We start from the raw sequence: 20,139 nt of genomic DNA on the forward strand, positions 1-20,139 counted from the left end.
TGGCATGTGGAATCTTCCCAGACCAGGGATTGAACCCATGTCCCCTGCATTGGCAGGCAGATTCTTAACCACTGGCATACCCATGAAGTCCCTATGGGTCTGTTTTTTGTGCCAATACCATAGTGTTTTGATTTTTGTAGTTTTGTAGTATACTCTGGGAACATGAATCCTGTTCTTTCTCAGGATTGTTTTGGCTATTCGGGGTCTTTTGTGTTTCCGTACAAATTTTATAATTCTGTGTTCTTATTCTGTGAAAAATACCCTTTTTAAAAAAAATGGGAGAATTAGCAGCGTGTTTACTTGTTGATGGCACCCATCTAGTGGAGAAAGAATTATTGATGATGCAGAAAAGGGAGCATAAATGTTAGGGTGGTGTTTGAGTGTGTGAAGAGGTCAAGGAGTGGACAGCTTGGATGGGGCTTGGCGGAGGAGCACAGTGGCTGATGAGCAATGGGGCTTGAGTGTGTGCACGTGGGCACATTCTGGATATTCTCTTCTGGCTGTGTCTCCCCTTCCACTCACTCCTGCCCCCATCAGTGAAGTAAGCCAGGTCTTCGACTGACAGCGAATGTAGAGGAGGAACGTGTTGGAGATTTGAGGAGAGAATTAGGTAGGAGAGACTCGTCCAGGAGGATGTTGAGTGGAGGGACTAGGGAAACATAGTCTGATGGCCAGTCAACACTTGGGTCTCCTTGAGATCTTCCTGGACCAGGGATGGAACTGGTGTCCCCGGTATTGGCAGTGGATTCTTAACCACTGACCACCAGGGAAGGCCCTCACCATCATTCGTACTCGTGCTTTTGGTGCTACACAGAAATGTTCAACAGCGTGGTTGGACATTCTCTTTTCCGACCATCTTCTTTCTTCCCAGGTAAACCCAATTCTGGGGAGCCTGAGGACGCTTACACTGGCCTCTCCATTGTCCTAGAGAGCACAAGAGCGAGCAGTGCCACTCCCTGCAAGCCTGCGGCTATCGGGCTGTGGTCTGTTTATGCAAGTGAATCAACAGGGTGTTGAAGAGACACCGAGATTCCCCCACATCGGAAAGCCTTTTTTGCTCTGTAACCTCCAGTAAACTTGTAATAACTGAAAGAATGGAAGATAAAGAAGGAGGAGGGGATGCACACAAACCTAAAATTTGAAGTTTCAACGGAACTTCCAGCTTGGTGAACCCACATTCTCTGGATGGTGGCAGAAGATGGGGAGGCAGATGTTCTGTGGGTGGGTCTGGACCAACTGAGAACCCTTGTTTGCGTGTGAGCTGATCTGGTTTGGACAGTTTTCTACTGTGTGCAGAATTCTTGCTGCCACGGGGGGTCCAGCCTGCTTATGTTCCAGTTCTTCAGGCCAGGACAGCACAGACAGACAATGTGAGGAAGGCCAAGGCTCCTACTCAGGAGACGAGAGTGGGTGGAGGTCAGAGTTTACGGAAGAGGTGAGATTTGCCCTGGGCCATGAAGGGTGGGTAGGTGTTTGCCAGGTCGTGACAGGAAGGGGACTCTGGGCAGAAGCACAAGCAGAGGTCATGAAGCAGAGAAAGTTCTGGTTCCTTCAGCAGCTGGACAGTGTCCAAGTTGGACTGGAGGGGAGGATTTACTCCTGAAATGACTCTAGACTACAACCTGCAGTCTGCTGTCTACCAAGGCCTGCTTTTACTGCTTCTCTCCCCTGCTGGGACCCTTATTTCAAAGAGTTCATTTTTCCAGACTGCACAGCCGGCAGTGATTCATTTTCCCATCCAGTCACTCAAAGATGTAAGTCAAATCTAATTCACATGCAAGAACCATTGTTCTCACACTGATGTGATCTAATTGTAGGCAAAAGTGAGGAAAGTTATCTTAGTGTTTTCAGCTGTTAATGTGGGTCGATGTGCAGATTTCGTGTGGACTCTTTGAAATGCTGAGTTTCGGTAACTACCTGCATAAGACTTTGGAGATGTGGGATCCAGGAGGAAAACCATTGCTGTGGTGAGCCTTTGAGGAAGGGCATGGGAGTAGCACCTCTGGTATTTTTAGGATAAGGCATAGGAGAGAGCAGAGACAAGGGTTAACCAGGCAGGGGTTATATTGATGGCAGTGAGGGTGGGAAGGACAAGGTAGGTGGTAGAGACGGGCCCACCAGGAAAGCCCACCAAGCCTTGTGCTGACTGGGTGAGGGGTGAGGAGGTAGAGTGCAGGGGTGCCGTGCGTGCTGTTCTGGGGCTTGCGTATCAGGAAGTGAGGGGAGAATCTCAGTTCTGGTGAGGTTGGGCTCAGGGTTGAGGGGGCCAGTAAAGAGCCGGAGAGCCATGTCCATCCTCATAACTGAGGGCCCTGTCTGCAGAGTAGCCTTGTCCTAAGCCGTCAGGAAGACCTGTGAACCCAGTACCCAGCCTCTTCCCTGTCACTGGCCTCCTGGAGAGTCCGAGGCGGCTCCTGCCCTCCGGCCACACATGTCTGTGCGCCTGTGCCTGGCCCCATTCTGCTGTGGGGCTTGATGACACATGGTTATGCCCCTCCTGCACCCTGACCTCAGCCTTGGGGGTCTTCTGACCACCTCTCCCCTGTGTAACCCAGCCATCTAACCCTGATGACTCTGCCTGTCCTTTGCCTGATCTCTTACTTGGGTTCTTTCTTCCACATCTTTGAAAATATTGTTGTTCAGAGGATTGATGGGATTCTGTGAATCCCTCACAGAAACTTTTTATAAATCAGCCGAGTTTGTCGTGATAGCATTCTACTAGAGATAGATGTTCAGAAAGTGACGGTGGACGGGCGTCCCTTGTGATCCAGGGGTTGAGAGTCTGCCTGTCAGTGCAGGGGACGTGAGTTCAGTCCCTAATCTGGGAAGGTTCCATATGCCGCGGAGCAGCTAAGCCCGGGCTCCATGGCTGCACAGCCAGTGCTCTAGAGCTCTCCAGTCACCACCACCGAAACCCGCTCACCTAGAGCCATGCTCCAGAACAAGAGAGACCACTGCAGTGAGAAGCCTGCGTGCAGCAGTGAAGACCCAGCACAGCCAAATAAATAAAATCTTCACAGAGCCCACACGTGACTGTGCAGAGACCAGCAGAAGGTCCCTGTCCGGGAATACTGTGGGCAAGCCCGCTGGCGAGGTGTCAGCTTCTCACCACTCACTGTGTGCCTTTCTCCCTCCGAGCGCACACAGCCCTCCTTTTGAAGCAGGGGGGTGTTTTACCTGATCGGTTGATCATGTGCAGAGACATTCTGATCCCGTAGATGCAGCTGAGCATGAGCAGGGTCCAGTGAATGGGGTTTCCTGTTTCCTTTGGCTGCGTCCCGTAACTCTGGGGGTCCCCTCTGTTTCTGCACTCAGGTCGACCCCATGTTCCAGAAGACGGCAGCCTCGTTTGACGAGTGTAGCACAGCAGGCGTGTTTCTCTCCACCCTCCACTGCCCAGACTACAGGAGCGAGCTGCTGTTCCCTGCCGACATCCAGACCCTCTCCAGCGGGGAGCCTCCCGAGCTGCCGGATTTGGGCTGGGTGGAAATGACCGACTTAAAAGGTGAGTCCAGTGCCGGCTCTTACCAGAGCAGTTCAGTCATCAGAGAGGTTTCTGTATATAACCATGGCTAGCAAGCCCACTGTGCTCTCGTGTTGCTTATTTACCCAGAAGGTTCCTCTGGAAAGACAAAGTGGGCTCTTTTCTTTTTCAGGAGAAACTCACTTTTGGCCTCTCTGCAGCATGGAGTCTTGAACAGTAGTAGCCAGTGCTCATGGGTTATGTGTCCTAAGGCCTTCTGGTGCCCTGTGGGCCGCTGGTTCTCTGAAGGGTGAGAGTTTGGACTTGGGAAAGGGGTTGTAAGAGACTTGCTGCACCAGAGGCCTTGTGTTCACGTGTTATTAACCCAGGGGACCCTGAGGAGAAAAGGGCTGTATGAACTGTCTTCAGAATCCCCCATGGTGGTCTGAGAACAGATCTGTCCTGCTGTCAGTCCCTTATACTGGCTTAGCAGTGGTTTCCGCCGCCCCCTGCCGCCCATCCAGCCTGTCCCCTCCCACTGCTGGGGTCCTCTGAGGATGTGGTGGGCAGTGTGAAGGCCAGGCACTAGCGTGGGACAATTTTGTGGTACATGGAATTTATCCTCCCCTCTGCAGGACCACACCGATATTATGGTGCCCATCCTCCTCCTGTCCTTGTCTAGAATTTGCTAAGAATTACTGGTTAGTACTAACAGTTGTCCAGGGGTGTGCACTCAAATGGGGCTCTAATCCTGTGATGTGGGTAATCTGTACTTAGTTTGGTCGTTGTTCAGTCACTAAGTCATGTTCAACTCCTTTGGGACCCCACGAGCTGCAGCCTGTCAGGCTTCTCTGTTCATGGAATTCTCCAGGCAAGAATACTGGAATGGGTAGCCATTCCCTTCTCCGGGGGTCTTCCCGACCCAGGGATCAAACCCACGTCTCCTGCTTTGCAGGCGGATTCCTTACCACCGAGCCATTAGGGAAGCCCATACCAAGTTTATTTTGGGGCTACAATAAATGACACTGCACAAATGTCTGTGCAGTTAGTACGCTTTAAGGATGGGTTTTTGGTTTCCCAGCTCCAGCATGGGACACAGAGTCCATTCCAGAGTCAAAAAGTCTGTGCTTCAGGCTTCTGCTCTGGTGTTTTCCCGATTCATGGAACACCAGTGTGGAGCCTGCCTCTGGCACTGCTGTGAGCCTGAGCGCACGTCCTCTCCCGGGAGAGCGGTCGGCACACGGGTGGCCGGCCAGCCTCTGTCCGAGGACAGGAGGTGGCTGCACCGTGGCTGCGCCTCCCCCTCCACAGGGCTGCTCCCTGTCCGAGGACAGGAGGTGGCTGCGCCTCCCCGTCCCCGCGGCTGCTGCATCATCTCCAGGGGCTGAGGCATGTCTCCAGCCTGCTCTGATCCTTCTTTGTGATCTTCCTGTCCTCCCAGCGGCCCTGCAGCAGTGTGCGGAAGATCGCCAAATCTGCCCTTCCCTGGCCGGCTTCCAGTTCACCAAATGGGACAGTGAAGCACATAATGAGGTGTGGTCAATTTCTGGACTTCTAAGGGCCCTGGGCATTTCTCCAGCAGCTCGTGGTTTCAGTGAGATGGCCTGAGATGAGTTCTGCCCAGTGGGAACCAAAACTGTGGCATCATTTTTATTTAGCTGGCAGTAGTACAGAAAGTATTTGCTTTGGCTCCTCCGTAGGGACTGAACACTGGGGCAGGGCTGGGAGTGGGGCTGTGCGCTGCCCTCCGCAGGCCCGTTAAACAGCTGGGAGTAGCGTGTGGGGATCAGCTTCGTGTTTCTTCCCGTCTGCCCCCCAGGGGAAGGCAGTCCTTCCATTCCTGGGTGCACAGTCTTATCAGATTTACTCTCAAACATGGCTGTCCCAGTGGCCTCTGGTCTCAGGCTGCTGTCAAGCTCAAGGAATTTCCTGCTCTTCAGAGTTGAGTCCCTTGGCACAGAGTTTCCTGAGAAATTGTCATGTGTGAAGTTTTCCTCTATTTTTAGCCTGGCCCCCTTTAGTCTACTTACTACAACCTCCAAAATAAATGGTCTCCATGGAAAACTGTTTAAACATGGGGTTAAAGGATACAGATTCCGGTTTCGTGTTTTACAAAATGTGCCTGACCACAATCCAGCTCCATCCTGTGCCGCACAATATAAACTTCCTCAGCGCTCTGCTGTTGAGAGAACGCTGGCTCCGTGGAGGCGGGCGTGGGGAGGAAGGCACCTCCAGTGGGGCAGTCTCCCCGCAGTGGCGGGTGGTGATGGGAGTGGGCTGGTGATGGGAATGTGGGGGACTGGGGAGCTCTCCGTCTCTTCCAGTCAGTGTCAGCCCTGGTGGACAAGTTTAAGAAGAACGATCAGGTGTTTGACCTCGATGCCGAGGTGGAGGACAGTGACTGCGAGGACTTCCCCAACGGGCCCCTGGAGGATGACTTTGATGCCAATGATGAAGCAGACCAGACCGAAGCTGGGGATCACACCAAGCTCAGGAGCTGGAAGGAGCCCTGCCAGGTTCAAAGCTGCCAGTAAGGCGCTCAGGGCCTCGGGAAGTGTTCCCATAGCAGTTCTCCCAGACGTCCCGCTGGGACAGTCCGATTTTGTCTCTGTGGTCTGCTGGGCTGGTGTGTCTTGTTACACAGGCTGAGCCATTCTGACTCACGATGGAATCAATCTGCCTCTGAATACCGGCTCAGCCACTTGCTGGTCATAAGCCTGACATTTCAGGAGTCGATAAGCACGAGACTACGACATAAAAAGCTGGGCTATAGTAGCTCCTTCAGTGGCGGCTGTCATCACCACTTCATTTTGGTAGCACAGACTGGGCTGCCTTTCAAGCCCCTGGATGTGGTCTGGCTGTTGGCTGAATCACTCCATCTCAGTTATAGGCAGAAAACAGGCTTACGTATTGATTACTGAGAAAACGTGGGCCCGACCTAAAGGGCAGAGGGGTCTGAGCAGAGTTGGTTATCAGATTGGTAGACTGGGGATGAGCAAAGCAAGGAAAAATAAGGCAGCAGGTAAAATTGAGCATATGAGATTGAGGAGATGGTAGAATTGGTCTCTGATAATTTAGATTTTTGATTAGTAAGCGTCATAGGAAAATCTGAACTTGCTTTATCTTTATTATGTGTACTTACTAGGTTAGGTTATGTTAATTTTGAGTGTGATCTGGAAGCAGGGTCCCACAGTCCTGCTGTGTGAGGGCCTCTAACGGTCTTGAATGCGCCTGGGTATACCAGATTCCACGAGACTAGAACAGACAGACCTTCTGATGGCCCTGTGCCCATAGCAGCAGTTTGGCAAGTCGGGTCACGGACAGCCCAGCTGGTTCAGCGTGGGTGAAACTGTAGAAGTTGTCCAGCGTAATTCCCACCAAGGCAAAATTCCTTCAAGAGCCTTGCTGAGTGTCCAGGCTGAGAGTGCTTTCTGGACTCACTTTGTTTGCCCGCGTGGGGAATGATGAGATCGACAGTGCCTCTTCAAATCTGAGAAGTCAGGGGGCTGTGTGGACTTCAAGGAAAAATTACCTCTGCCCCCCAGACCCTTTAGAAACCGCCTCTCCTGGCGTGTGCTATTACCAACCTGTGGTTTTGTCCCTGTTCCCATCCTGTCTTCCGAGAAGTGAGCAATGGTAGCAGATTGATGGGATGAGCTCGTTTAATGTCAGGGAAGAGCTGTCACTGTGTAAACAGTGAGGTGGCATCTGGGGAACTGAGGTAGCAGGGTTTTCGTCACTTCCGTTGTTATAATAGATGGTTATTTTGAACACATCTTGAACAAAAGTCTCCATTTCTCGCCCCAGTTGGACAGAATAAAAGTTTAGACTCCATCCTGCCAAGTGCCTGCGTTAGGGGCACAGGGCTTAGGTTCTAGTCCAGGGTCTCGTCTGCCTTGAAATGCCTGCCCCTGGTCTGGTGCTGGCCTTTCCTGGGAGCTCAGCAAGTGTGTGAACTCAACTAGACCCGACCCTGCCGCGGATGGCTGGGAAATGTGGGGCAAGCGGCCTCATCTTTGGGGTCTTTGTTTCCTCACCTGTAATGTGAGTGATTGGGACCTGATGATAATATTGATAGTATTGTAGTATCTGATGTTTCCTGAGCTCCTGATTATTCTGCTTGTGCCAGATACTCTGCCGGGTTCCTTACCTGCATATTTCACATAATTTATATAATATATAAAAGTAATGTCTTAATCCTTACAACAACCCTATAGGTCCTGTTACCCCATTTTACAGGTGAGGAAACGGGTTTAGAGAGGGTAAATAAGGGTGGAGCTGGGGAGTTACCCAGCACCCTTGACCAGTCTGGCCATGTGTGATGACCTATGGGTGGAAGGCTCCACCCCGGGGCACTAACTCAGGAGTGTCTAAGGCCAGAAATGCCTCATGACTTTCCCAGAGCTGCTGGGGCTTGTGCAGTACGCAGGGCTGAAAACACAGTACTGAACTGCAGGGTCTTTAAGAGCTTCTCTAGTTCAAGGTGGGGTGGAGCGATGCCGAATTAGAAACACCAGTGCTTGCAGGAAGCCCTGTGTGACTGGTCCCTGGATGGCAGCCCTTTGACCGCCATGCACGTCGTACATTAGTAAGGAGGTGACTGAGAAAGCGCTTCGTGACCTAGGGCAGCTCAGTTGCCCTCCATCTTCTGCAGCGGCGGGGCCGTGTGCGCTCTCTGATCTCCTGGGTGCGTGCGCTCACTGTGGTTAAAGGCCTCGCCCGTGGTCCAGCCCAGACCACAGCCTGCTCTATGCTCGCAAGACTGAGGCCTTCTGCTACATGCTGGCTGAGGTGCTAGGAGACGGTTGAGAGGAGACCTTCAACCTACAGGTGTTCGTGCAGCACGACTGAGCTGGTGCTAAATTGAAGGAAGGACTGTGGTTGCGGTAGGCTGGGGTGGGGGTAGGAGAAATAAACACTTCCTCCAAAGGGGATGAGAGAAGCCTGATGGAGGGGTAGACTGGATCAGGCTGGTTGTTGAGTGGGGGAGTCGGGTGCCTGCCACATAGCACTGTGTTGTATTGAAAGAATTATTAAAAGCCTCCAGGGCCTCATCCAGTTCTGGCCCTCAGAAGAAATCCGACTCTCAGAAGATAGGAGTCAAGCTCTTTATAGCTTTGCCTCTAAGTTCCCAACAAACTGCCAGCTCAGCTGCCAGCGTTTTGACAGACAAGTACCCGAGAATTGGAGTGGGGATGTTCCCAAAGCCACCTTCTCTCTCGCCCTGGGAGAAATACAGCAGAGTGCAGTGCAGTTATTACTTAACATAGGAAGGCAGTTACAGACTAGAAGTGGGGATTTTTTAGTATATTTTAATTTTAAAAATTGTTTTCATTACACCTTAAATGTACAGGTACAGTTTACTGGATAAAATTTTAAAAAAAGATTCCATAGATGAAAGCAAAGTCCTTTTAAAGCTTTTATCCTATACCATAAGGTTTGATATAAAGGGGATTTATAGATACGGCTCAGTACAGGTGAAAAGGTCGTCATTGTCTTTACCTTTAGAGGGCAGTACAGCAGCGCTAACAGGCTTTCTGACCTGGCAGGGCCTGTAGGTGAAACCTACCCGACACGTTTTAGTTACCTTGCAGAAAGGGTGAAACACCAGTCCAAAACTGCCATGCTGGATGGGCCAGTTAGACCCTTCATACACAGCAAGAAATACAATCTAGATGGTTTAACAGATAGGTTATTGTCCCCCAGCCATGTGGGAGACATAAATTAGTTATTTTCACTTTCAGTAGGAACTGCAGCAGTGTTAGCGGAGCCCTCGTTTATGGGAAGATGGTGAGGAAGAACCGTGACAATCGTGTCATGTGGCAGGAAACCTTGTGTGTGGAAAGACCCTGAGGCTGGGGTTCAGGGAATGGTGTCCGGTCCCCAGCTCTGGCATTTTACTAGCCATGTAGTCTTATATAAAAACTCAGTTTCTTTCTGTTTTCTTATCTCTCAAGTGGGTAAACTTGCATTTTATGAAGCGCTTTGAAACATCTGAAGTACTTGCATAGATATGATCGTGTTGTTACAAAATGAAGAGAAGCAAAAGCACTGACTGAGTAAACTAAAGGATTACTAGTGATGTGTTTCGGAGAAGGCAATGGCACCCCGCTCCAGTACTGTTGCCCGGAAAATCCCATGGATGGAGGAGCCTGGTAGGCTGCAGTCCATGGGGTCGCTAAGAGTCGGACAAGACTGAGCGACTTCACTTTCACTTTTCACTTTCATGCATTGGAGAAGGAAATGGCAACCCACTCCAGTGTTCTTGCCTGGAGAATCCCAGGGACGGGGGAGCCTGGTGGTCTGACGTCTATGGGGTCACACAGAGTCGGACACGACTGAAGCGACTTAGCAGTAGCAGCAGTGATGTGTTTATGTTGGGCTTACTCTTAGCAGTGTTGCTCATTTGTGGAAAAGTAGTGTCTTCAGCTGGGTTGTATTCTGCTTTATGTGTAAATACACGATTGTATTGTCTACATCGACACACATATGACTGTACATATAAAAACGGATCTTATGCATTGCAGAGACGAAGTGATTCCCCTCGGGGACGGAGACATTTGGACCTTGTGTCCCCTTCTGTCCATGAAACCTGGAGAGTATTCCTACTTTAGCCCCCGCACCATGTCGATGTGGGCTGGCCCGGATCACTGGCGCTTTAGACCTCGACTTAAACGTATGTACTTCTAGACAGAACTGTTAAGAAGAGAAAGTGCAGATAACCAGCCAGTCTGCCTTTCAGCTCAGGATGGGAAAATGCCCATCAGTCTTGTACCTCCCAACAAGCTGTAGGAAATACATAAGATAAGCAGCCTCCTGGTTGGACAGTCAGTTGACTTGGCCCGGGATGAGGGATCAGTTAAGACTGAAGCCTCTAAGTGGGAAGGGTCTGGAGGTGCCGTGTGAGTGACTGCATGGGTGCATGCTGCAGCCCCCTGAAGGGCTCCGCCAGCATTGTGACTTTTGCATTCTCTCTCTGAAAAGAAGTGATTAATTAGCATACCTTTTATTGAGTTTTCTCAGCAGAAACAGAGATCGTAAGGATAAATATTGGGTATAAGATTTGCCTTTCCTAGTGCTGTTCTGACGCTCTGATACAAGTGCACTCTTGCGGTCAGTAAGGCTGTCAAGCAGAGTCGCAGGATGGGTAGATGAATGGGCCAGAGAGGCGAGCAGTGCTGACGTCTGACTTCATTTCTGCAGGTGGCACTGCCCCACAATCAGAGCACAGAAAGAAGAGATCAAAGGACTTTAAAATTGACTTTAACGATGATATTGACTTTGATGTACATTTTCAAAAAACAAAGGTTTGTGCTAGATTTATTATCCTTTGTGCTTTCACAAATTCTTTGCACTCCTCTTCCCCTTTCATCTGTGCTTTTTAAGAATTCATGTAAATTTAACTCTTAGAGTAAATGGATAGTTTCATTCTCCCTCAGTCCCTGAAGGAATTGAAAGAGTCCCAGACTCAGTGGCAGAGAGACTCACAATGAATAATGTCTCACAGAATCACTCCTTTACACAGAAAGGGGAAGACTGTTGCAGCTGTATGTATATAGACCATTTTTATTAAAGATGCATAAAAACTACTTTTCTTTTTCTTTAAAATCAATAGGCTGTTACTGTTCTGACCAAGTTCACATTGGAGAACCAGAATTGGAGAGCCACCACTCTTCCTACAGATTTCCAGTATGAGACTGAAAATCTGGTCCAGCTGCATCTCAAACCAGGCACCAGGGTAAGCTGCTCTTTGGTTCCCTGAGGTCATGCTGTCGTTGCGTCCCTTCTTAGCATCAGAGGTATCAGTGGCCAGTAGTGTGACCGTTGGTGCCTCTGAGGAGGAGCGTGTGAGGTGGGACTCGTCTGAGCCCAGGGCAGTTGCCAGGAGATGGCGTGGGGAGGGCAGAGCTGGAGGGTAATGCTCACAGGACAGATGAAGTGCCTCACCTGCCTCAACCACCAGACACTCTGGCCTACCTCCTCACGGGCAAGGGGGATGAACAGCGCTTTGTCCAGGTTTTACATGGCGTTGGTTACTCCTTGATTCTTTGATTCTCATTAGAGTTGTGGATTCAGAAGCCAGGTGCTCTCTCCAGCTCTCGCAGCCTCCCCACGATCATGCCATATGCTCAAGCCTCCTGTGATGTGCGGGGGTGCAGCTGCCAGTCCTCGGGCCCCCAGTGCTGCACAGCCTGCCTGCATTCCTTCCACGCCTATTCAGACGGGCGCTCTGGCTGCGCCTGTATGCACCGCAGCCGCTGTTCGCTTCATTTGCCCATGGCCCCCGGTGATCCTAAGCAGCAAGCCTGCACTCCTGTTGCCGGGGTAACCAGGCAGTGGGTCGCGCCCAGTCCCTTTTACCCGGACCCTCTGCTCATTTGCATTCCTGGTTGTTTTCATCTTTGGTGTCAAGTCTACAAACAGTTGATAGTTTCCTCTGCCTTATTTTACCTGTCTCTCCACAAGTTTTAATGATACATATACAGTTCCCTGAATTCACTCATATTGCACATTCTGTTCTTATAATTTAACACCGGTCATTTTCTTTCTAATCAGTACTGTTCAGTTAACAGAAATGCTCTTAAAAATGCAGAAAGAATGAATATAATGTTATATGTCAGTTATACCTCCATTTAAAATAATGCAGAAGGAGAGACAGAGTCGCAGTAGCAGAAGCAGCCACGGCCACAGTCAGTGTCAGACATGCAGCTGTTTGCTCGAGTCAGAAACCAGAGCCCTGAGGTGGAGGGGCAGAGCCAGGCTGCTGGGGGCCGGAAGGAAGGCAGCGAGACACCCCACCAAACTGACCCAGCCTCAGCCGCTTTCCTAGCCACAAGCCACCTCCTCCTCTCTCAAGCCCTTACTATGAACATTGAAGGGTGTGGCTTAGGTGGTAATTTGCATTTTCAGATGTGAAAATGGTTAAAACAAGGTCATTGCATCACTGCACTCCAGGAATTGTCTTTTTTGTATTTTGTGTGTTTTTTCCATCATTGTTTCTTAGAGAGGAAAGAATTCTTGCTTCTGATTATCCACAGGAACAAATTTCCCTTCATGTTTATCAGGGCAGGCAGGCAGAAGCCCAGGATTCCTCACCTCTTCTTTCCAGGAGAGCAACACTAGAAAGGTGACTATTCAATAGCAGGAAGTAGACACCAAATGATTATGAAACAAACACCCAATCTGGATAAAGACTATACAGGTCAACCACCCATTCTCTTTAATATCTTAAAGAGCGATGTTAATAGCAGCCAGTGAATACATGAGGGGTCTCACATACCCTTCCTGAAACATTTCTAATAGACTATGGACAGTTTAGAGTGTGTCAAGAGTATTCCACACGGAGAGGGATTTAGAAATCATCATATGAAGAAAAGTGGGAGAAAGTGGGTATTTCTTAATAAAAATCTATTGTTTATTTTTGGATTTGTATTATAAAAACATTGAGGTTTGGGGGCTACTTTTGGAGTATGTAATTATATTATGTTACACTAAAATATTCAGTGTGCTTCTATAAACTGTACACACCTTTAATCTCATTTCCTCCACCCCAGAGACACACCCTAGATGAAGATCAGTGCCCTAAAGGCCTGAAAATCTGGAGGGCTGTGGTGGACAGGCACTCCTAGGAGAGGAGGCAGACTTGTTCTGTGAGACCCCTCAAAGATGGTTCTTGGCCCTTGGGTGTGGTGCAGAAAGGAGGGTTGCTGGGGAGCAGTCACGGCCCAGGAGTGGGACCGGCTGCCTGAGAGTTACAACAGGGAGTGAGTGTTCTGTCAAAACTGGTCAATAAGCAGCCACAAGTAGACTTCGTTTCAGATAGGCGTAGGTGGTTTTGTTTTTAGTGAAGGAACATGTTTTCAGATAAATTTGTGGGCAGACCTAATTGTGGCTTGGCTGCTCCTGCGTCTTTGGGATAGCTGGCAGCTAGGAGCCCTGCTGCCCTGGGCTTGCTCTAGAGTGGAGTTGGGCGGTGAGTTAGAAGTGGACTGGGTGAGGTGATTTTCCAGGACCCTAATGTTCTGGGACGTGCATCGTTGGAACTAAGGTCATCTCCCCAGCCTAGTCTGCTGCTACTGTTAAGTCACTTCAGTCGTGTCCAACTCTGTGCGACCCCATAGACGGAAGCCCACCAGGCTCCCCCGTCCCTGGGATTCTCCAGGCAAGAGTACTGGAGTGGGTTGCCATTTCCTTCTCCAAAGCATGAAAGTGAAAAGTGAAAGGGAAGTCGCTCAGTCGTGTCCGACTCTTAGCGACCCCATGGACACAGCCTACCAGGCTCCTCCATCCATGGATTTTCCAGGCGAGAGTACTGGAGTGGGGTGCCATTGCCTTCTCCAAAGCATGAAAGTGAAAAGTGAAAGGGAAGTCACTCAGTCGTGTCCGACTCTTAGCGACCCCATGGACTACAGCCTACCAGGCTCCTCCATCCATGGATTTTCCAGGCAAGAGTTCTGGAGTGGGGTGCCATTGCCTTCTCCGAAGGCTAGCCTAGTCTACTAGCTACTTTTCTAGAAATTGCTCTCTGAAGCTGTACTTTGCTCCATTCAGTTACTGAAGGTGGCCCAAGGTCAGAAGGCAGGGACCGAGCATTGTGAAGAAATTGGAAACTACGATTACAACAACCCTAACGACACCTCCAACTTCTGCCCTGGGTTACAGGTAAGCAGGGGCAAGCACTCTGTCCTCTTTTCGGCAGGGTCTCTGCCTCCCTTGTCCTTTCCTGTAGGCGGAAGGCTGCAGGACATTCTGATCCGGTAGGGGTCTGTGTGTGCTTGCCCTGCCCCAAGCCTCAGAACTGAGCAGAGCCGCGGAGCAGCCGGACCTCAGCCTGCCTCACGCTGAGCTCTGCACACAGGAGAAAAGCGGACATAGTCCAGTCAGCTGTCAACATGTGGATGGAGTGTTTAGCCTGTACAAAGCACTTAGCTTGGCTATTTTGAGATTTCAGAGGAAAAGAAATGCTCTTCCCACTCAGGAACTAAAGTTTCGGGTGGGGAGACAAAACGCATAGACCCTATGTGATGCCAGTGTGTTCTAACGGGGAAAAGGTATATGGAGTGGATCTCAGGAGACCACGGTTATAGCCCTGATTATGGTTCACACATTGTGAACTTGTACAAACTGCTCCCCCGCTTTAGATCTTGCTTAGACTAGATAATCTCAGAATCCCTTCTGTGACTCTGTGAAAGAGATAGCCTGACAGAGGGGGAGATATTAGACCCCATGTGTTCCTGAAAATGAGGAGAGGAGAAAGAATAGGAAGAACAGTTTATTTATTGTACTTTCTTTCTTGGAAGAGAGTTAGCTTTTTATATTATATTTTTATTTATAGTTTTTATAGTTTTTTATATTTATTATATTTTATTATATTATTTTTTATATTTTTATATATTACTTTTTATTTATATTTTAGTGAAAATCTAGTTGGCCACTTGACCAGTGCTCCTCAAACTTCATGTGCATAAGAATCACTGAGAGAACCTATTAAAAAACCACCTCCTAGGCCCCACCCAGAGATCTGGTCTGTTTCTGCTAAGCTCAGTCCAAGAATGTCTTTGTCACCAGCTCCCAGCAAGACCCCTGCCACTGGCCGGCCGGCAGGTCACATCTCTGGGGTTTCAGGAATGCTTTCTGTAAAAGGAGATCCTAAACTGTTTAGAGACAAAGGACGCTGTGGTGATGACCGTGTTCCTTTGAACTCTCACTGCAGAGGTCTTAGTTAACAGATGTCTCCCTAGTACCGTCTTTGCACAACAGGAAGATGACTAGAGGACCTCGAAGCCCATGAGCTCTCAGGTGCTCTGTTCTTGCTGGGTATGGGATCTGTTGCAAAGCTGTTTCTGAGCCCCTCACACAGCTCTGCCTAACTTGAAGAGCTATTTTCTTGCCCAGGCCGCTGACAGCGATTATGAAGAGTCTGATGACTTATTTGAGGGACCAGGTGGAACCCTTGACCATTCTGACCATCCACCTGCGACAACACAAGACAACCACGAGGCATCTGAAGTCCACGGGTCGGACATCACCACTTACAGGGAGTCAAATCTGGTAGCTGAGCCTCAGAAGGTAAAGACGAAGCCAGGAGTTACAGCCGATGTTGTTTGCCTAAGAGCTGCTTAATTTGCCTCTTATATGAGAATCGTATTAGTCTGAGCTTGATTTTTTTTTTTTTCCCTTCTTGATTTTAACCCATTACTCTCTAAGTGGCTGATTCTTAAATAAGGCTGTAGAGAATGGGCTGATACTGATTATGTTTGTGTGGAACCAGCCATCTCTCCAAAGATTGTGATAAACCATATGACTAGGGACAAGCCTGCTGTGCGCGTGCAGTGCGTGAGCGAAGCGTGCAGTGCGTGAGCGAAGCGTGCAGTGCGTGAGCGAAGCCTGCAGAAAGAGAAGTGGGCTGGGTAAGGGCAGGTGTGTAGCTCTGGAAAATCTAGGCCAGATTCAACTCATATAAAGTTAACATGTATCAAGCATCTATTCCATACCAGAATGGCAAGCTTGGTGCTTTTATATATATTTGATTCACTTTTCTCTTTTACACTGCAATTCCAGAGTACCCTTAATGAAGACTGTACTTGATCAAAAAGAAATTATCTGTAGATTGAAATGAGGGACTCTATTTTAATACGTCCAAAGAAAGCTCAAACTTGGTAGTGTAAGTTAGGTTTATTCATTATTTCATCTCCAGACTTTTTCAAAGAGCCAATGGTAAATGCTTCTTCTGCTTAGTTTTACTTGTCACATACCGTTCTCAGGTAAATAAAATTGAAATTCAGTATGCCAAGACTGCCAAAAAGATGGACATGAAGAAGTTGAAGCAGAGCATGTGGAGTCTGCTGACGGAGGCCCCCAAGCAGGCAGATGCCGAGGTAACGGGTTCCTCCCTCTGGTGCCCAGCACCGAGGTGGCGCGGCTCCTCTCTCGGGCGCCCAGCACCGAGGAGGCGCGGCTCCTCTCACGGGCGCCCGGCACCGAGGCGGCGCGGCTCCTCTCACGGGCGCCCGGCACCGAGGCGGCGCGGCTCGCGTGTGCGCCAGCATCAGCAGCGCCAGCCTGAAAAGCAGTTGGTCAGCAAAACAAGGACGACATCAGGCCTCCGAAACGGAAGTGGACCAAGTGTGTGAGCCGGCGGGTCACACAGAAGATGGTACAGACGGATCTTTTTTCTTCCAAATGCACCAAAGAAATTGTTTCGGTTTCATTCCAACACAGGCTTTCGTTTTTCGAGTTCCAGCTTCATAGGTTTACGTTGCTGTCAAAAAGTAAACTGGGCCCATTCTGATCCCGGAGTGTCCTTTCCTCTGTCAGGTAAACCACAGTGAGGATGGAGAAGCAGGACCCCTTGAGGAGGGGGCTGACAAGAAACTCAGCAGTCTCACAAAGGACCTGCAGAAGAGGTGTGTGTGTGCCGCAGACGGCCCTGCCCCCCGCCTCAGCGCTCCTCCCCCCTCCCCTCTTCACCCCTCCCGCTCCTCCCCAAGTTGTTGGTGTAACAGAGCCCCCGTCCACACAGGACATGCCATTTTCACACTTCTTGCAGTTTTTCCATTCCTTCTCTGGCATTGAAAGTGAGTTAAGGTAGCCCACCTTTAAAAAAGGCATTTTTCTGTACCAGTGGCTGGAACAGAAGAGGAAATATTTCCAAATAAGAAACTGGAAAAACCTGCTTCTAAAAGGCATCTGAAATATTTCTTTGTTTCCCATTAGTTTATTCATTGGGCATGTGTATTCATACTTGATGAAAGCGCCTTTGTTCCTGGAGTTGCAGTGACAGCTAAGTACTTCTGGCCTTTCTCTTTCACAGCCTGCCTCCCCTTATGGCTCAGAACCTCTCCATACCTCTGGCCTTTGCGTGTCTCCTACATTTAGCCAATGAAAAGGTAGGTAGACCTGGTAAGCATGGACTATTACAGTCTGCCTACAGGAGCTTTTTATGGGATAACTTAAGTGCAGTGACTTACATAGTACCTGCCTTCAACCCAGAGGATTAACCAGATACTGAAAAATTACTGAGAAAAAAGGCCAACATGTATGAGTAGAGATGAAAATTATGAGGAGGATCCCAGTGGGAAAATTTTAGATGCTGAAGTTGTGATCTGTCAGTTCCCAACTTGAAAACATGTAAGGTGCTTTTACATCACTGGGTGTCAAAGGCCAGATCCTTCCAGTGTCAAAGTCAGGACAGGTGGGTAACATGGTGGAGAAAAGAGGGGAGCGATGAGGCAGCAAGGAGACAGACGCTGGGGGAGAGCTGACCGAGCGGAGTGGCCGTGGGGCAATCACTACGGAGCTGGCCGGACCTGTCTTCCCAGTGGACGCTTCTGGGAGGCAGGCACCCCAGCGAAGCAGCCGGCAAGCCCAGGCACTTGGTGCTGCCTGAAACGTGGTGTCCTCTCGTGTGCCCAGGACAGGGCTGGGCTGTAGCACAAGCCACGAGCATCACCAGGGCTGGAGCTGGACGCCTTCATGGTGTCACTGCCAGCTTCCCTCGTGGATGTCGGTGCTGTGGGCTCCCCCTTGGGTGTGTTCTCCCAGCCCAGCCAGGCCCCCAAAACACAGTGCCACTCCCGAAGCTCAGAAGCACCCTGAGTCCAGATTCTGAAGGTGTGAGCGACTCCACCACTGAGCCAGCTGGAGGGTCAGCACTGGCTGGGGCCTCGTGTCTGCTTGAGAGCGAGGCTTCATTACCCTCCCTCGACTCCCAGGAGGCCGGGGCCGGGCAGACCGTGCTGGGAAGCGCGGCGACTGCAGGCTTCACTGGGTCCGCGTGCTCTGCCACCGCTTCGCATCCCGCAGCAGCAGAGACAGCTCTGCTTGCTTTGCTATGATCAGATTTCTCCAAGGGGCCCTGGAGTGCTCAGCATTGGAAGAATCAGGAGGTGTTCCCAGACCAGCACCTGCTGGGCTGGCCTTTGGACTGTTGGAGGAGATCTCACTGGTAGCACTGGCTGACAGCTACCAGATAATCCCCAGGGATCCGCGGTCTCAGAGCTTAAGCACCACCAAGACAGGTCTCACACCACACCTTGTGCCAGAGCGTGGCACTGGTGCTGGTCCACCTCCTCCCAGCCTCTCATCCCATCTGGGCTCCTCACCAGCCTCTGGTCACGAGCTGCCTCTCGGCCGTCATGAGGGAGGCGAGGTGTGTGCTCTCCATCTTTCGCAGGGGAAGGTGTGCTAACACACCTGCCTACCTCCAGTGCCTGGAGAGGGGTGTGTGGTCCCAGTACAGTTAGGCCTCCGTGTGCCAAGGGGCTGCTGACAGCTGTTTAGCCCTGGGGGGACAGCTGCCTAGGGTTGGTGGACGATCCATGAGGTGGGAGGGTCCAAGAGGAAGTGGGAGGCAGAAAAAGGCCTGTGCAGAGATGGGAGAGAGAGAGCGGTGTCAGGGCATCACCCAGGGGGAGGTTTCGGGCAGGGCAGGAAGGCCACGCGTGGATGGGACTAACGAACCTGTGCCGTGGCCCCTGGTGGGCTCCCTGTCACTTCCCCCAGTCTCCCAGCTCAGCCGTTGGTCCTTTACAGAGATTGTCGCAGGAGCCAGGCTTGCATTTTGCTTTCCTTCCAGCAATCAACAGAGGTTTGGAGCCAGCTTTATCATGCAGGTTACAGTTGCTGTTTACAATGTCACTTATAATCCTGGGACAAGCCTGGTTCTTTGTAGTTACTACCTTGTTACCTCCAAGTTTGTTTTCTGATTCCTTTATCTTCTGTACACTAGCGTTCACCTGTGTTTGATCTTCCTTCAGAATCTGAAGCTGGAAGGAACCAAGGATCTTTCGGATGTTCTGGTGTGGCAGGAGGACTGAGCTCGTGGGGCGCTCCTCACTCCCAGTGACCAGGATGCCCACACTTGGGGCTGAGATGCCAGGGGTTCGAGGCGAGGCTGCCGCGGCTGCCTTCTCCCAGCGCACCTTCTCCCCTTCACTGTCTGTGAACCAGCTCCCTGACCAACTCTGTCCTTGATCCAAATTTTCTGTTCTGTGGTGACCACCTAGGAGGGAAGAGAGAGCAAGGATACCGCCCCTGATTACGGAAACAGTGTCAGCTCTTCATATGCATGTAGTTTGTCTCCTCCATTGCTCTGTTCTCCATACTTTATTCTTGTAGAAAAGAATTCCCCAGTAGGACTTGTCCTTTAATAGCTACCAAAACCTTGTATATAAAGCATATATACACCATATATATGCTTATGAATGTGTATATAAGCTTAAAAATAAAATCCTTTGAGTAATTTGTTTGACAAACTAGCTGAATGCCCACTACATAAGTATCAGACCTGGTTTTAACACTTGTTTGGTATCAGGCAGGAAATCCTTAAGGGCTGAGGTGATCTGTCTTGTAGAATAGGGGTTTCAAGATTGGGTCCATTGAGGGGCTTCCCTGGGGGTCCAGTGGTTAAGAATCCACCTTGCAGCGTAAGGGACATGGTTCAATTCCTGGTCCGGGAAGATCCCACATGCCGCGGGGCAACTGAGCCTGTGCACCACACGGGTGAGCTCCCGACCACAGCTGAAGCCCGCACACCCAGAGCCCGTGCTCCACAATGAGAAGCCCAGGCACTGCAGTGACGAGTGGCCCCTGATAGCTGCAACTAGAGAAAAGCCCAGTGCAGCAACAAAGACCAGCACAGCCACAAGTAAAACAGATTTGCTTTAAAAAAAAGA

At 50.2% G+C, this 20,139-nt stretch overlaps 1 protein-coding gene across 1 annotated transcript in view; it reads left to right on the forward strand.

The window, feature by feature from the left end:
* NCAPH (non-SMC condensin I complex subunit H) overlaps nt 1-19,715 on the forward strand; it is a 34,577-nt gene extending 14,862 nt beyond the window's left edge. Inside the window, exons 7-18 of the mRNA XM_006059860.4 lie at nt 3,316-3,505; nt 4,905-4,996; nt 5,788-5,993; nt 9,991-10,139; nt 10,667-10,770; nt 11,079-11,201; nt 14,015-14,125; nt 15,359-15,532; nt 16,228-16,341; nt 16,781-16,869; nt 17,277-17,352; nt 19,222-19,715. Of these exons, the coding sequence (XP_006059922.4) occupies nt 3,316-3,505; nt 4,905-4,996; nt 5,788-5,993; nt 9,991-10,139; nt 10,667-10,770; nt 11,079-11,201; nt 14,015-14,125; nt 15,359-15,532; nt 16,228-16,341; nt 16,781-16,869; nt 17,277-17,352; nt 19,222-19,281 (1,488 nt within the window). The 3' untranslated portion in view covers nt 19,282-19,715. The remainder of the gene's footprint in view (nt 1-3,315; nt 3,506-4,904; nt 4,997-5,787; nt 5,994-9,990; nt 10,140-10,666; nt 10,771-11,078; nt 11,202-14,014; nt 14,126-15,358; nt 15,533-16,227; nt 16,342-16,780; nt 16,870-17,276; nt 17,353-19,221) is intronic.
* Nucleotides 19,716-20,139: the final 424 nt, after the last annotated feature.

Source organism: Bubalus bubalis, chromosome 12 (assembly GCF_019923935.1).
Source record: "Bubalus bubalis isolate 160015118507 breed Murrah chromosome 12, NDDB_SH_1, whole genome shotgun sequence".
NCBI lineage: Eukaryota > Metazoa > Chordata > Mammalia > Artiodactyla > Bovidae > Bubalus > Bubalus bubalis.